General features: G+C 42.1%; 1 protein-coding gene across 4 annotated transcripts in view; it reads right to left on the bottom strand.

Moving 5' to 3' along the window:
• Armh1 (armadillo like helical domain containing 1) overlaps positions 1 to 16,347 on the bottom strand; it is a 55,217-nt gene extending 38,870 nt beyond the window's left edge. For 2 of the 4 annotated variants that reach the window (XM_071617774.1, XM_071617777.1), the window contains exons 1-6: positions 16,214 to 16,347; positions 5,616 to 5,710; positions 4,302 to 4,406; positions 4,099 to 4,199; positions 2,801 to 2,901; positions 1,360 to 1,590 (exon numbers count right to left, since the gene is read on the bottom strand). In XM_071617774.1, coding sequence (XP_071473875.1) covers positions 1,360 to 1,565 — 206 coding nt within the window. In that variant the 5' untranslated portion in view covers positions 1,566 to 1,590; positions 2,801 to 2,901; positions 4,099 to 4,199; ... (1 more) ...; positions 5,616 to 5,710; positions 16,214 to 16,347. The remainder of the gene's footprint in view (positions 1 to 1,359; positions 1,591 to 2,800; positions 2,902 to 4,098; positions 4,200 to 4,301; positions 4,407 to 5,615; positions 5,711 to 16,213) is intronic. The other 2 variants (XM_071617775.1, XM_071617776.1) reach the window with 2 other exon arrangements.
• Between the last annotated feature and the right edge of the window lie 231 nt (positions 16,348 to 16,578).

The following is a 16,578-nucleotide window of genomic DNA, read 5'->3' as shown; positions in this document are numbered from 1 at the left end:
TTAAAAAAGGAAGGGGGTGTGGGTTGGGTGTAGTGGTGTACACCTGTAAGCCCAGTTACTTGAGAGACTGAGGCAAGAGGATTGTGAGTTTGAGGGCCAGCCTGGGCAATTTAGTGAGACCCTATCTCAAAATAAAAAATAAAAAGGACTTGGGTTATATTTCAGTAGTACAGTGCTGCTGAGTTCAATCCCTGGTCCTGCCAAACCAAACCAAACAAAACAAACAAAACGGTCTGAGATGAATCCACAGGCAGACAGAACAAAAATATTCTCAGATCCTCCCATAATGCAAACAGTCACCTCAGTGATGTCCAAATCTGCTTTCAGTCCTGATATGCCTCCAGGGCTCCTGAACACAAGAACCTCAAACTCAGCATGACCCAAACCAAACTTAATTACACCCAAACTTGCTCCTCTTTTGATATTCTCTTCCTATAAACCTAGTTTCCCAAGCCAGAAATATGAGAGTCATCCTGAGGCATGAGTGGAGGCGGTAGCTGGACATATAAATATGGAGCCCAGATTCCAGAGGGAAATTATCATGAAAATGGAGGAGACCACTCAGGGAGAATTTGACAGTGTGAGCAGAGAAGAGGGATGTAGACAGAGTCTCAAGGAACAACAACATTTAAAAGAAGGTGTTCCCTTAAAGAAGAAAGAAGGGAAGAACGAAACCAAGAGAAGAGTGTTTTTGAGAAGTGGGAAAGATTGGTTGACAAATGCCACGCAGAGGTCATGTATAAGGAATGAGGATGTATAGTTACTGGGCTCTGTAATTAGAAAACCATTGGTAACCTTGACAAGACCTGAGTCAGTGAGGTCGGGGGAATAGGGTCAGACTGCAGTAGACACAGGAGTAACCAGGAGAGGATGTGGAGTCAGGGAGAAGGAACAGCCTTTTCAACAAGCTTCACCAGGAGGGGCAGGATCTGGGTGCAACTTATGTTTGAGGCAGGGGTTGAATTTTATTTTTAAGGCAAAAGAGATTCCAGCATATAAAATACTGATGAAAAAAGCTGATAATGAGGCAAAGGGGTAAAAACTACAGGAAAGAAAAAAATAAAGTCCCTAAGGAGCTGGGAAGGGAATGTTGAACAAATGCAAATTAGCCCTAGACAGAAGGAATATCTACTTCAACTCTGATGGGAAAAAAAAGGGATAGAGGTGAGAATGGAGACACACTTACAGGTTGGGAAGATAGGAAGTTAATGGAGTTCTTGACTTTGGGGATATTTTTATCACCAAATGTCCTGTTCTAAAATATTAGAGAAAATCAAGAGAAAAGCTCCCTTAATAATCCTCTTTCTCTTTTTCCTCTTTTGAAATTTCCTATTGTTTCCCCAGTTCAGCAAAGGATACGTGATTCTAAGGCAGGTGATCAAGCGTACAAGGAACAAGCTGGCTCCTTGGGAAAACTCCTGCTCCAATTCAGGGGAAGTCTTGCCTTGGTTGGTTTGAATGAAATTGTTGAGGATGTGATTCCTTGCAACTTTGCCAGCATTGTCCCACTCTTGTAAAAAGCTTAAGAGCCTGCTAATTGCTGCCTGTTCTTTTATAGAAGTCATGATCAATCAGTCGTTCTGAGGATGGCTACAAAGGGAAGGAAAACAGACAGGTTACCAGAATGTTGAGAACCATGCAAATCTATAACCTTGTGGGTTTTGCTTTTCCCTTGCCCGCTGAGTCTGAGAGTAACAACATGGGTATTGTTACATGCAAAATCCACTCTAGAATTGGTCATCTGCCCCTTGAACAGGAAAGCTCTAGCTGGGTTGTGATGGGATTAAGAATATCAAGGTAGTAAACATCGGTTCTTTAAGAGCTAAAGGCTTCCTGCCAGGCACATAATCCCAGCAAGTCAGGAGGCTGAGGCAGGATAATTGCAAGCTTGAACCTTAGCAATTTAAACAACTTATCCAGACCCTGTCTCAAAATAAAAACTAAAAAGGGCTGGGAATGTAGCTCAATGGCAAAGTGACCCTGGGTTCAATCCCCAGTACCAAAGTTAAAGACTTCCCTGCTGCTGATGCCCATAACCGAAAGAGCACAGGATGCCACATAAATGAAAGCACTTGCTAAAAACTTGGGCCTCTCTCCTGGCTGACTTCACACAGGGTCAGAGATGTGGGGTATTTAGAGATGCAGCTCCCCCTCTTAAGCCAAGTGGCTAAGGTAAAGTGCTCTTTAACCTTGTACCTAGGACTTTTATATTAACTCTTCAAAACAACTTTTAAAAAAGTTAGTGGGAAGAAAAAGTTCCTATCCCATAGTTGGATTAATGAGCTGTGGTTTGTAGGAGTCTGTGTCCTTGGGAGAGTGTTTTCAGTGGGGGAGGGAGGGTTTAAAATAAACCCGTTTTCCAAAAATAGTTGTGATTGAAAGTGTTATTATCCATAACAAATGTTAGTGCTGATGGGAGAGAGGCATGTGCGATTCTTTTGTCTAACAGACAAGTGAAAGTCATATTTCACATTATCATGGGGTTTTCTGTGATTTACAGAATATTTGTGAAACATTACGTGCAGAGGCCATGATTGATATGGAGAGAACAGCTTGTGTGTAGGGGAGATGTGTATTTCACAAAGACTGTTCAACATGAAATTTACAGTCCCATAAAGTGCTTCTACATCTTCGCCAGAGATCTAGTTAAAAGGACTTTACAGTCTGAAACATCCTAAAATTGATTCTAAATTAACGTTTCCTCACATGTATTTGAGATATTGATGGAGCCCAGCTATCAGAATTTTATTAGCAAGCAATAACCTGAGGCATGCTGAGACAGACATACATACATACCAACCTCCACTACCCCCAGAGGACACTGGATGTGTGTTCACGTTGGGAGGGTTGTCTATGTAGCCTAGGCGAGGAAGACCACCAGATGGACAACTGTGGATCAGTCTAAACACAAAAATGACCAAAACCTCTCAGATGATGCCATCATCATTGTGAATGCCAATACAGTCTCAAGCCTGAGAATAACTTTCAGAGGCTGTCACCACCTTCAACAGCCACAATGGCTTCAAGAAAATGGGTATGAGTGGCTCTTCTAGACCCCAGGCAGGAGGGTTGAAACACCAGCATTAGCTTTCTCAGGATGACTCTCCCTGCAATCAAAGCTCCACGTGCTAACACAGATGCATCCAGAAATTCCAGGACACAGGGCAGGACACTCTAGGCAGGATGCTACACATTATGGCCCTTCAAGGATTGTGTGGATCTCAGTCTTCCTCCATTATGTGTGTGTGCGCGCGTGTGTATGATGTATATATTATATGTGTGTGTGTATAATACACATATAATATATACAATAATACACATGCACTATATATATGTGTGTGTGTGTGTGTGTATATATATATATATATATATATATATTTTTTTTTTTTTTTTTTTTTTTTTTTTTTTGCGTACTGAGGATTGAACCCAGGGATGTTCTATTACTGAGCTATGTTCCCAGACCTTTTCATTTTTCAAAAATTTTGAGTCGGATATGGTGGCACACACCCTTAATCCCAGCAGCTTGGGAGGCTGAGGCAGTTAGATCACAAGTTCAAAGTCAGCCTCAGCAATTTAGTGAGATCTTGTCTTAAAATAAAAAAAAATAAAAAAGGCTGTGGATGTGGCTCAGGGGTTAAGCACCCCTACATACAATTCCTGGTACAAAAAAAAAATTGAGACAGACTAAGGTGAGGTGGCCTTAAATTTTCAATCCTCCTGCACCAACCTCCCAGGTAGCTGGGATTACAGGTGTGCGCCACCATACCTGGCTGGAGACAGGGTTTTTAAAGAGGTGATGAAGGTAAAATGAGATCATTAAGGTAAGCCCTTATTCAATATACTAGTGTCCTTAAGAAGAGATTAGGGGGCTGGGAATGTGGCTCAAGTGGTAGCGCGCTCACCTGGCATGCGTGCGGCCCGGGTTCGATCCTCAGCACCACATACAAACAAAGATGTTGTGTCCGCCGATAACTAAAAAATAAATATTAAAAAAAAATAAATAAAAAAGAAGAGATTAGGATACAGATACACACTGAGGGAAGACTATGTGAAGACAAGGTAAAAGATGGCCGTCTAGCTGGGCACAGTGGCACATACCTGTAATCCCAGTGGCTTGGGAGGCTGAGGCAGGAGGATCTCGTGTTCAAAGCCAGCCTCAGCAAAAGCAAGGCACTTAGCAACTCAGTGAGACTCTGTCTCTAAATAAAATACAAAATAGAGCTGGGGATATGGCTCACTGGTCAAGTGCCCCTGAGTTTAATCCCCAATATCCCCCCACAACAAAAAAGAGGGCCATCTACCAGCCAATGAAGCTTCAGATGCAATCAGCCTGGCAATGCCTGAGGTCAGCCTTTCAGCCTCCAGAACTAGGAGAAAAAAAGTTTCTGCTGTCGAAGTCAACCAGTCTGTAGTACATTGTTATGGCAGCTTTAGTAAATGAATATGCTGTTACTTGATTTAGACAATACATATTTATTTATCTTCTGGCAGTTGAGGAATTCATTTTTTTTTGTATCACTCTAACCCCCATCTTCACTCCCCCATCCTCACAATATAGTTTCTAACAATTTACAGTTAAATCAATGGTGTTTACATTATTGACCAAGTAAATAAACTCTTCACTCAATTAGTAAACTATATTGCATTCTCTTCTTACAACTTGGTTTTACTTGGAGTTAATCATTGTTGTGGTTGGTTTTTAATCATTTAGTTCTAAGAACCCAGAGCTATTTTTTCTAAATATTTAAAACATTAGCAGTAATTATTCCAAATGTTCAATCTGTAACTGACCAGTTCCATCTTTTCCCTAGAGACCTCTGACCTCAGACCTGTCTTTCTCCTTTAGTGTACCAGGCTGCTCAATAAGCCTAGTACACAAATGCCTAAACTTTCCTTTCACAATTCTTCTCTGTTACATCCCACATCTTCCTCCTTGGTTTAACTCCCTTGTTTTGTTGAAGCACTGTTTCTAGTAGCTTCAGGGTTGTGTGTGTGTGTTTATGTGTGTGTGTGTGTTTATGTGTGTGTGTGTGTGTGTGTGTGTGTATCCCAGAAGGTCTAAAAATATCTTTTTTGACTTCAAGCTGGACTGGCTAATGTATAACTCTATGTTAGAAATAAACTTGCCTTAGATTGAGTCTGCTAGTTGCTTTTGATGATGAAAAGTCTGATGTCATTCTGATTCCTGCACCTTTATAGCCTTTTACTCCAAATAATTTTAAAACCTTTTTTGAAATTGTGTGATGGTATACCTTGGGGAAGGTCTTTTTTCGTTTACTACACTAGGCACTTGCTGGGCTATCTATCTATTTATTTAGTTTTTGGTACCAGGGATTGAACCCAGGGGTGCTTTAATGAGGATCTCACCAATGACTTTGACATATATCTTCCTGTTAACCCAAGATTTGCTAGTATAGTCAATTGTGAGGTAGCATGGTCTCTGGCATATAATGCATCCTCAGTAAACATTAACAAACTGACATATGACATATTGGGCTCATAATGAGCACTTTAATTTCCTTGACTCTACACATTAATTAAACAGATGTTCTGGGTGCCAACTCTGAGCCAGGCATTGAAATTGGTACTGGTTAACATACAAGCATAGTTCTTACCTTAAACGTGCTTACAGACTGGCAGGCAGAGAGGCAAGCAATCAGAGGATTATAATGAAAAGGGAAAAGCCCTCTGAGGAGATATATCTCAGGTTCTGCTGAAACACAGAGGAGAGGTATGAATCCAGATTCGAGTTCCAACCCAGCATTCATACTCAGGAGCTAAATCCTAAATTTTGGCAGGGCGTGTTGGCCCATGCCCATAATCCCAGTGGCTCAGGAGGCTGAAGCAGGAGGATTGCAAATTCAAAGCCAGCCTTAGCAACTTAGTGAGGCCTTAAGCAACTCAGCAAGACCCTGTCTCTAAATAAAATACAAAATAAATTTTTTAAAAAAGGTAGGGATATGGCTCAGTGGTTAAGTGCCCTGGATTCAATCCCTGACACAAACAAAACAAAACAAAACAAAAAAATCCTAAATTCTGTGACTAGACAGAAACAATCCCCCTGCCATGTCTATAGTTTTAAGCTCTTTACCCTTCCCACCTGCTCCTCTATCTGTTCTCAGAAGATCTAGTTTTGGGTGGGGCATGGTAGTGCACACAAGTAATCCCAGTAGCTCATGAGGCTGAGGCAGGAGGATCACAAGTTCAAGGCTAGATTCAGCAATTTAGCAAGACCCTCAGCAACGTAGCAAGACCCTGGGGATGTAGCTCAGTGGTAAAGTGCCCCTCGGTTCAATAACAAGTACAAAAAAAAAAAAAAAATACTAGTCTTGGGCTTAGTAAAAGTTATAGGCCATTAGGCAAGAATGTCCTCATTTTCCTCTTCCTGCTTCCTATATTATCACCATCCATATCTATTCTTCTCCTACCCTCCACACCTCAGGGACCTTTCTCTAGCCATTACTCTCTCCTCTCTTTTATCCTCAATCATTCCCTTTATTTAGGCATATTTTTCTTGTTAGCCTACTCAATGTTTGCTTATCTTTAAACAAAAATAAGCAAAAATCAATACAAAAACCTCAATCCTACATCGTCCTCCAGACATCTCAGATTATTTTTACTTTACAGCAAAGCTTCTGAAAAACATTCTGCACACTGTTTTCCCATTGACCATTCTCCCTACAGGGCTGGAAGGTATAACTCAATGGTATAGAACTTTGCCTAGTATGCTTGAGGCCTGGGGTTCCATTCCAGCACCAAAAAACAAAACAACCTTGCCCTCAAGGGATACAAAATTTGAAGAAAAGGTGGCATAGAGCCTTGTAAAAAAGTGATTTCAGCCGGACATGGTGGTGCATGCCTGTAATTCCAGCAGCTCAGGAAGCTGAGGCAGGAGAATCTCCAGTTTGAGACCAGCCTCAGCAATTTAGTGAGGCCCTAAAGAAATTAGTGAGACTCTGTCTCAAGATAAAAAATAGGGCTGGGGTTGTGGCTCAGTGGTAGAGTACTTGCCTAGCATGTGTGAGGCACTGGGTTCAATTCTCAGCACCATATATAAATAAAATAAAGATTTATCAACAATTAAAAAAATTTTTTTAAAAGACAAAAATAAAAAAGGCTGGAATATGACTCAGCACCCCTGGAGTTAATCCCCAGCACCAAAACAAGAAAAAAAAAGTGATTTCAATTCAAGTAGTGTGATAAGGGCTATGATGGGGTGAGTATAGCACACTCTGGGAAGGAGAGAGGGGGACACCTAACCTGGCCTTGGCTTGGATGCTGAATCTTATGGAAGGTTTTTCAGAGAAGATGCCTTCTAGGCAGTCTGTAGCCAGGAGAGAGGCCAAGAAATGTGTTCTAGGTGGAGGGCATAAAAGATGCAATGGCTCAGAGGTGAGAGAGTACAGCTATAAAGAATTCCAAGTGGAAGACAGTAAAATACAATGGTTATGGCCATGGACTCTGGATTTGATCTTCCACTTCCCTGCTGTATGATCTTAGGCAAGTTACTTAACCTCTCAAGGTTCCCTTACCTGTGAAAAGGGGATAATAAAATCCCATAAGGCTCAATGAACTACCTAACATAAAACCCTCAATAGTGCTTACTCTTACGTTTATTGGTGAGATTGTTCTGAGAGGCTGGAGGACAGTATGAGAATGAGGTGGTGAGAGATGAGGCAGGAAGAACAGGTGGAGCCAGAGAATGAAGCGCTTTATATGCTCTGCTGCAGAGTTCCCACTCTCTCCTGAGAGCAAGGTGAGGGCATTGAAGGGTTTTAAGTAGTGACAAGAAACAATTTTGTTTTAGAAATCCCCCTATTGCAGCATAGAAAGAGGACTGGAAGAGGGCAAGATGAGGTGGGACACCAATTAGAAAGCCAACTGAAATTCTAGTAAAAGATGCTGAAGTTACCAGGGGTAGAGAGAAATAGAAAAGCCACACAGGGAGATGCAACAGGATGTGGTACCTGATCTTCTGTGGTAGATGAAAGAAGGGGAGGAATCATGCAGTATACATGGATATCCTTGTTTCCTACTTGGGTCTCTCAAGGAGGACCCCCTCTTGTACCCTCCATTTTTTATTTTTCAGTGCTGGGGATTGCACCTAGGGCCTCCTTCCACAAGCTAGTCAAGCACTTTACCACTGAGTTACATCCCTAGCCCATCTTTTCTTTCTTTGCTTTTTTTTTTTTGGAGACAGGGTTTCACTATGTTTCCTAGGCTGGTTTTGAATTCCTTGATTTAAGCCATCCTCCAGCCTTACCCTCCCAAGTAACTGGGACTATAGGCATGCACCTCTGTACCTCTTGATATTGGGGATTGAACCTACAGCTTCATGCATGCGACCATTGAGGCTACATCTCCAAACCTTCCCTTCCATTCTTAACATTACCATATCGGCACTGGATCCTACCCTTCCATCTCCAGTCTTTCCATCTCCTCTGACTTCTTTCACTCTCTTTTTTTGGGGGGGAGGGAGAAATTTGTGCAGGGTTTGAACCCAGGGATGCTTAACCACTGAGCTATATCCCCAACGCTTTTTAAGACAAAGTCTCGTTAAGTTGCTTAGGGCCTTGCTAAATTGCAGAGGCTGGCTCCTGCCTCAGCCTCCAGAGTTGCTGGGATCACAGGCATGTACCACCATTCTTTCAAATCCACGCTTAATCCCCACTAACCCAAATATATCTGGAAACAAAGTCTTTCCTTGACTATTCACTCCCCAAACCTTTGACTATTCACTCCCCAAACCTTCTCCACCTCCAGATTTCTCCATCAGCTCTCTGTGATCTACACAATAAAGTCTATACTAAATATGGCATTCAAGGCCCCTCAAAATTTGGTGGCAGCCTACCCTCATCTCCAGTCACTTCTTCATTAGAACTGACCTCAACTGCTCACCATTCCTAGCTGTGTGCATCTCAAGGCTGCTCTGCCATGAGGAATGGCCAGCTCTTCCTTGCCCTTTGGCAAATTCCCTGAGAAAGCTAGGCTCTCAGTTCCGTGGTCCTATCTATATAACCTCTTCCTTTAATATGCTCTACAGTTTAACCTTCCTTCCCACTAGAGTGTGAATTCCTCAAGGGCAGGGGTTGATCTTCCCTATCTCTGTGTCCCCAGGTCTGGCATAAAAGAGATGTTTAATAAATGCCCATAGAGTGAATGAGTAAAGAAACCAGCCAGCTCCTGTTTACATGGTTATATCCGAATGTCCATGATATGTAGTTCCATAAAACTACCAACTTCCCAAAGCTGCCATGTGCAGAGTGGTGGAATCTTCATCCAAGAAGTCCAGAGCAAAGTCTATGAGGCATTTTACAGCTTTAACAGGAAATAGCAATGTCAGCAGTGGTGTCATCTTTGGACACTGAGGACAGGGATTCAGTGCCATGAACGGTCAGTTAAATTGTAATTGGAGTGAACTGTTCTACTGCAAACCATAATGTTCTTTAGCTGCAGCCAAATGGCATTCAAGAAGGGGAGAAAATTTTTTGAAATGTCAAGGAAATTATTTCCAATTTGGTGCTCATGACCAGAGACTCTAATGATCAGTGGAAATGAGAAGCAAACAAATTAGCACTAATGGAAAATGGCTTTTGGAAAAGAGGGTTTAATTTATAGTCAACTGATCATGGCATGCAGCATGCAGTAAAAGTCAGCTTCACCAGCTTGATCATAAGAACTGGAGCACACATGGAATGCCAGAGAAAAATGTACGGATGCCATCATGCTTATTGGAATCTCTCTGTAAGTGGCAGCCAATTAAAATAGTCATTATTTTACCTTGGAGAGAAAATGGTGTGAAAAATCAAAGCACATGAAATTAAAATTCAGATTAGAAACCTTGGTCCAAATTGGTTGTTTGTGGCCTTTGACCTTGGCAAGGTCTTCTGCAAGGACGACCAACCTACATTGTCTTTAGCCCAGAGTGGACTCCCTGTTTTTAATTTCCTCTCCATCTTCAGAGGTGATTAATAAATCTGGACCCATCCATAAATCATTTCTATAGCAGCCAAATGGTTCTTCTTTATGAAGGGAAACTAAAATCACAAAATCTCTAAAAACCCCAGCTCTCATGCTAAGCCAAAGGTCCTTAGCAACAAGTGAGGGGAGGTATTAAAAATCAAGAGATCAAGCTGGGCACAGTGGTGCATGCTTGTAATCCCAGCTATTCGGGAAGTTGAGACAGGAGGATCACATATTCAAGGCCAGCTTCAGTAACTTAGGGAGGCCCTTAAGCAACCTAGCAAGATCTTGTCTCAAAATAAAAAGTTAGAGCAGGGATGTAGCTTGGTAGTAAAATGCCCCTGGGTTCAATCCCCAGTACAACAAAACAAAAAACAAAACAAAACCAAGAGGTCAATGGGTCTTGTTTTTAAATAAAATTTCCCAAAGGACGCCCCCAGCCCAAATTAAAAAAAAAAAGCACATTTGTAAATATAAGAAGCCTCCAAAGCATGGGTTGTCAGTCTGAATCCTGTCCCCAGATAGCCTCTAAGACAAGAAGGCAGACTCATCTCCTGTTCCTGAAGGTTTCACATGCAGAATGAGGTAGAGGCCTTCTCCTCCAGTTCCCATTTCTGATTCCTCATTCTCAATTTTCATTCATGGACAGACAGATGCAGTCACCACCTCCAGTCCAGCCCCTGATATAGCCCTTCTGTAAATACAGGACCCTCAGCCCAAGTCAGGGCTGCTTTTCTTTCTCAACAGCCCACATTCTCCCTTGCGTGTTTATCTACTTCCTAAATAAACCTGTTTATGTCTTTGGGGAAAAAAGTGACTTAAAGATGGAGATCTACTTTGAGAAATCTATCATTAGACACTTATGTCACTGTGTGGACATCATAGAGCATACTTATGTAAATCTAGCAGGTCTAGTCTCTTGCATGCCGAGGTTATATGATGCAGCCTACTACTCCTAGGCTACAAGCCTACACAGCATGCTACTGTATTGAATACTGTAGGCAACTGCAACTCAATGGCAAGTATCTAAACATGCTTAAATACAGAATAGGCATAGTAAAAAATAATGGCACAGGGACATAGTTCAGTGGTAGAGGGCTTACCTTGGCATGCATGTGGCCCTGGGTTTGATCCCTAATGCTATTTAAAAAAGATATGAGCTTTTAAAAAATGATATACCTGTATAGGGCACTTATCATGAGTGGAGCTTGCAGGACTGGAATTTGCTTTGTGTGAGTCAGGGAGTGAGTGGTGAAGGAACATGAAGGCTTAGGACATTATAGTACTATAAAACTAGGCCACACTAAACTAAACACGTTTTTCTTTCTTTAGTAATAAATTAACCTTAGTGCTAGGGTTTGGATAAGTGACCCTCAAAGATCCATGTATTAAAGACTTAGTCTACGTACTCTACTCCTGGTAGCCTGTGCTGCTATTAGGAGATGGGGCTTAATGAAGTTAGGTCTTTGAGGGAGTGATCTTGAAAGGGATATTGGGACACTGGTTCCTTCCTCTCTCTCCTCTCTCTCTGTTTCCCAGCTTCCAATGAGGTAAGCAGCTTTCTATACCACTTGCCCCCACCCCATGTTCTGCTTTGCCACAGGCCCTAAAGCAATGGGGCCTACCAACCATGGACTCAACCTATGGAATAATGAGCCAAAATAAACTTTTAAGTTGATTATCTCAAGTATTTAAAAAAATGTTTTTTTAATTGTTGATGGACCTTTATTTTATTCATTTATTTACATGCAATGCTAAGAATTAAACCCAGTGCCTCACACATGTGAGGCAAGTGCTCTACCACTGAGCCACAAACCCAGCCACTATCTCAGGTATTTTGTGAAGGAAAGTAGACTAACACACTTTGCCTACTCTTTCCTTTATAAACTTTTTAATTTTTAAAAACTTTTAACTCTTATAGTGACACTTAGCTTAAGACACAATATATAGCTGGACATTCTCTCTTTATAGCCTTATCCTATAAGCTTTTCCTACTTAAAAACTTTAAATTTTTTGCTTTTTAAAGTTTGTTGCTGTTGTTAAAAACTAAGACATGAACATACACATTAGCCTTGCCCACACAGGGGCAGGATCAGTATCACTGTATCATTGTCTCTACCTCTACATCTTGTCCCACTGGAAGGTCTTCAGGGCAATAACATGCACAGAGCTGTCACCTCTTATGATAACAATGCTTTCTTCTGAAATCCCTCCTGAAGGACCTGTCTGAGGCTTTGCTTGAGCAGTCCATGGTGGTTTGCTTGGTTTGTTTTTCTTTTCTTTTCTTTTCCTTTCCCCTCCCTCCCTTCCTTCCTTTTTTTTGGTACTGGGGATTGAACTCAAGGGCACTCAACCACTAAGCCACATTCCCAAGCCCCATTTTGTATTTTATTCAGAGACAGGGTCTTCTCACTGACTTGCTTAGCACCTTGCTTTTGCTGAGGCTGGCTTTGAACTCGTGATCCTCCTGCCTCAGCCTCCTGAGCTACTGGGATTACAGGCATGTGCCACTGCACCCAGTGCTTGTTTTTTTTTTTTTCTTTTTCTTTTTAAATTATAGATTTGCTTGTAAGCAGATGATGCAACATGAACATTTCCTCTTAATTAACGAAAACCTTATGTGTTGGGTTCCATGTTTTCAAATCTTTTTTTTTTTTTTTTTTGTGGTGCTGGGGACTGAACTCAGGGCTTCACCCATATTAAGCAAGTGCTCTGCTACTGAATAACATCCCCAGACCTTCTCTGTTCTTGTTAACTAGCACACTATATCCAATCATACTCTCGCTGGCTGATAAATCTCTATTTCACAGAGGAAAATAGAATAGGAATTCCTTCACTGAGCCGACCAATGTACTCATCTCAACACACATGCTTCCCTTTTGACACACTGCAGGTGTCCTTCCAAATTTTATACCTTTATTTTATTTTATATGTGGTGCTGAGAATTGAACTCAGGAGAGCACTCTACTGATAAGCCACAACCCCAGCCCATCCTTCCACGTTTTATTTTTTTTTTATATTTTAGTTGTTGATAGACCTTTATTTATTTATATGTGGTGCTTAGAATCAAACCTAGTGCTCATACATGCCAGGCAAATGCGCTACTCCTGAGCCCCAGCCCAGCCCATCCTTCCACATTTTAAAGTGAACTTCTCCACCAATCCTTTGGAACCTTTCTTATTCTTTTTTTCAGAATCATTTTCTTGGTTATCTTCTTTCTTCTCTAATTTTATCTTTTTCCTCTTTGCTGAAACTGTGTCAACAGCATCTCACCCATCTGAATAAAAACTCATGTCTCTTAGCAACTGCTTTCTCTGTTTCCTACTCAGCATGGCCAAATTTCTTTTATTTTTATTTTTTGCAGTACTAAGGATTGAACCTAGGGGTGCTTTACCACTGAACTATATCCCCAATCCTTTTTATTTTTTATGTATTATTATGATGATTATTTGGTACCAGGGACTGAACCTACAAGTGCTTTACTGAGCTTCATCCAGTTCCTTTTTGAGACAGGTCTCATTAAATTGCAGAGCCCAGCCTCCAACTTATGATCTTCCTGTCTCAGCCTCCTAAATTGCTGGGATTACAGGCAACTATGCCCCACTAAATGGCCAAATTTTTTGCATTCTAGGTGAGTGCTCTATCACTGGGATACCTCAGCCCAAACTTCTTGAAAAAAATGCTACAAATGCAGTCTTCACTTCCTCATCATCCTGTCTACTTCTCAAGTCATTGTTGTTTGACCTCTGTTCTCATCATTCCATAGAAACTGCACTTGCAAAGATCACCAACTTCCCTGTTTCTAAATCCAGTGGATTCTTTCCAACCTTATTTTGCTTGATTCATTACTGGCCTTCGAGATTTTCCTTCCTTGGATTCTGAGACACCAGATTCTATTACTGATATGGTCTGGATGTGAGGTGTCCCCCAGTAGCTCACATGTGAGACAATGCAAGAAGGTTCAGAGGAGAAATGTTTGGGTTGTGAGAGTCTTAACCCAATCAGTGATTAATCTCCTGACAGGGACTGAGTAGTAACTAAAGTGGTAGGGTATGGGTGGAGGAGATGGGAATTGGGGACATGGCCTTGGGGTATATATTTGCATCTGGCAAGTGGAGACCTCTCTCTCTGCTTCCTGATCGTCATATGAGCTGCTTCCCTCCACCACATTCTTCTGCTATGATGTCTTGCCTTACCTGGAGACTTGAGGGATACAGCCTGTTGTCTATGGAAACCATGAGCTCTCAAATAAACCTCTACAATTGTGGTGGTTGGGTCTTTTAGTCACAGCAGTGAAAAATGCTGACTACAATTATCCTTTATATGTTTACCATTTTGAACACTTCATCTCAATGACCTGTGCAGGTTTATCCTTCTTTGCCAGACCTTCAATCTTGGGTTCTTCTCAGAATTTTGTCCTAGGCCTTCTTCTTTTCTTACTCTACATATGCCCCCTGGGCAAGCTCAACAAATCTACTGTTGTGGCTGCCATGTACAAGGTCCTACCTACCTTTGCATTCCTACTTCCAGTTTATACTTATCTTGTGAATTCCAGTCAGGAATGTTTAGCTGCCTCCTAGATGTTCCACTGGCACCTCAAACTCACAGTGCCCAGAACGAACTCCCTCCTAAAAGCCTTGTTTCCTCTACTTCATGTTTTCCCAGATCAGGGATTCAGAAGTCATCCATCATTTCTCCTACTTCCCCACACTCAAGTATTCACCAAGCCCTGGTCCTTCTGGCTATAAATGTCTAAGGAATCCATCCCCTTCTCTCCATTTCAGCTGCCACTCCATGCTTCATGCCACCATAATCCCCACCATTCAAACAACTCTTAACTGATCTCTTCCTTCTCCCAATCCTCAATCCATTCTCTGCACAGTTCTAAAACACATACTATTCATATGTAAATACACAGCCAGTGTAACTCCACATCATGTACAACCACAAGAATGGGAAGTTAGCTGGGCATGGTGGCACGTGCCTGTAATCCCAGTGCCTCCGGAGGCTAAGGCAGAAGGACCAGGAGTTCAAAGCCAGCCTCATCAAAAGTGAGGCACTAAGCAACTCAGTGAGACCCTGTCTCTAAGTAAAATACAAAATGGGGCTGGGGATGTGGCTCAGTGGTCGAGTGCCCTTGATTTCAATCCCCAGTACCCCAAAAAACAAAACAAAACATGGGAAGCTTTAGTCCATGTAAGTATGTCAAAATACACTCTATTAAAAAATACACTCTATTATCACATATAACTAAAATGAACAAATAAAAAATTTAAAAAATAAATAAAACACACACTGGATCATTACCCCATAGCTTAAAGGCCTACAATGACTCCCTACTGCCCTCATGATAAATCTAAGCCTTTGCACTCTTAGATGTTAAATTCATAGGAAAATTTTTACCATCAACAAGATCTACTTAAAGTTCACACTGATCTTGGCATCAAATCCGGGGCCTGTTCTTCCAAAGTTTCTCTCACATTAATCTCTCTTCTGGCCTGAAGATGCTTCATGGAATTTCTGGCACTCACCTGGCACTTTCCCTTCTTTGAGCTTCTCCAAGGAGGCCTTTTCCCTCTTCATCTCCATGGGTCTTTCAAAACCCAGCTTAAGAACCATCTCCACTATCATAAATGCCCCCTTTCTGGCTCTGAACTTATAAAAATCTGACTCTTCTGTAGTATTTATCCCCTGCATAGAATTAGAATTGGTTCATATGTGGTTTCTCTCCCTCTCTCGATAAGAATTATATAAATTGGAGCCAGGAGCAGTGGTTCAATCCTGTAATCTTAGCTACTTGGGGGACTGAGGTAGGAGGATCACAAGTTCGAAGCCAGCCCGGGTAATTTGGGGAGACCCTGTCGTAAAATATATAAATTAAAAGGGGAGGTTGATCAGTGATAAAGTGCTTGCTTAGCATGTGCAAGGCCCTGGAGATTCAATCCCAGTACTGCAAACAAAACAAAACAAACAAAAGATTTATGTAAGTTAAAAGCTTGATCCTCATTAGGGCCCAAGGAACCTCAGCCCAGTCTCTGGCACATATTAAGTGTTCAGTAAATGTTTGTTAAATGCGTGGATAAATCCAAGAAAGCTAGTCCCTCAGTGTTCCCCACCAACAGGGCATTTTCTCAAGTCATTAACTTTAAACCGCCTCTCACCCACCCAGCCAGACGGAATTCCCCTCGACCCCACTGGATGGAGAATGGGTTAGCACTCGCCGCCAAGGCGGTTTTGTAGGGTTTTCTACCTCCAGCCCCGGAGCTGTGGCTGGTAGTGGATAGTGGAGGTAGCCAGACGATGAAAATCACAGGGCACAGTCTTCGCCGAATATTGACAGACGCTATCGGGAGAGGAGAAACCCTGGAGGTTCGCAGACTACGACTCTCCGGCGGCTTCCTACCTACAGGGCGGCGAGAGGTGGGGGGGACTTTTCCTGACCGGCGTCCTGACTGACCAATACCTGGTCCAGATCAAGAGAGCCAGCCAATGGATGAGGGCCAGAGAAAGAGAGGGGTGGGGCATGGTTGCTACAGGGGTGAGGCGCGAGACTCCGAGTGACTCGGGGGTTGCTAGGGAGGGAGGTCACAGAGCGCGGCTCAGGGATTGGGCAGT

Source organism: Marmota flaviventris, chromosome 10 (assembly GCF_047511675.1).
Source record: "Marmota flaviventris isolate mMarFla1 chromosome 10, mMarFla1.hap1, whole genome shotgun sequence".
NCBI classification, from domain to species: Eukaryota; Metazoa; Chordata; class Mammalia; order Rodentia; family Sciuridae; genus Marmota; species Marmota flaviventris.
Note: the sequence above shows the minus strand (reverse complement) of the source record. Positions and strands in the feature narration are given on the sequence as shown.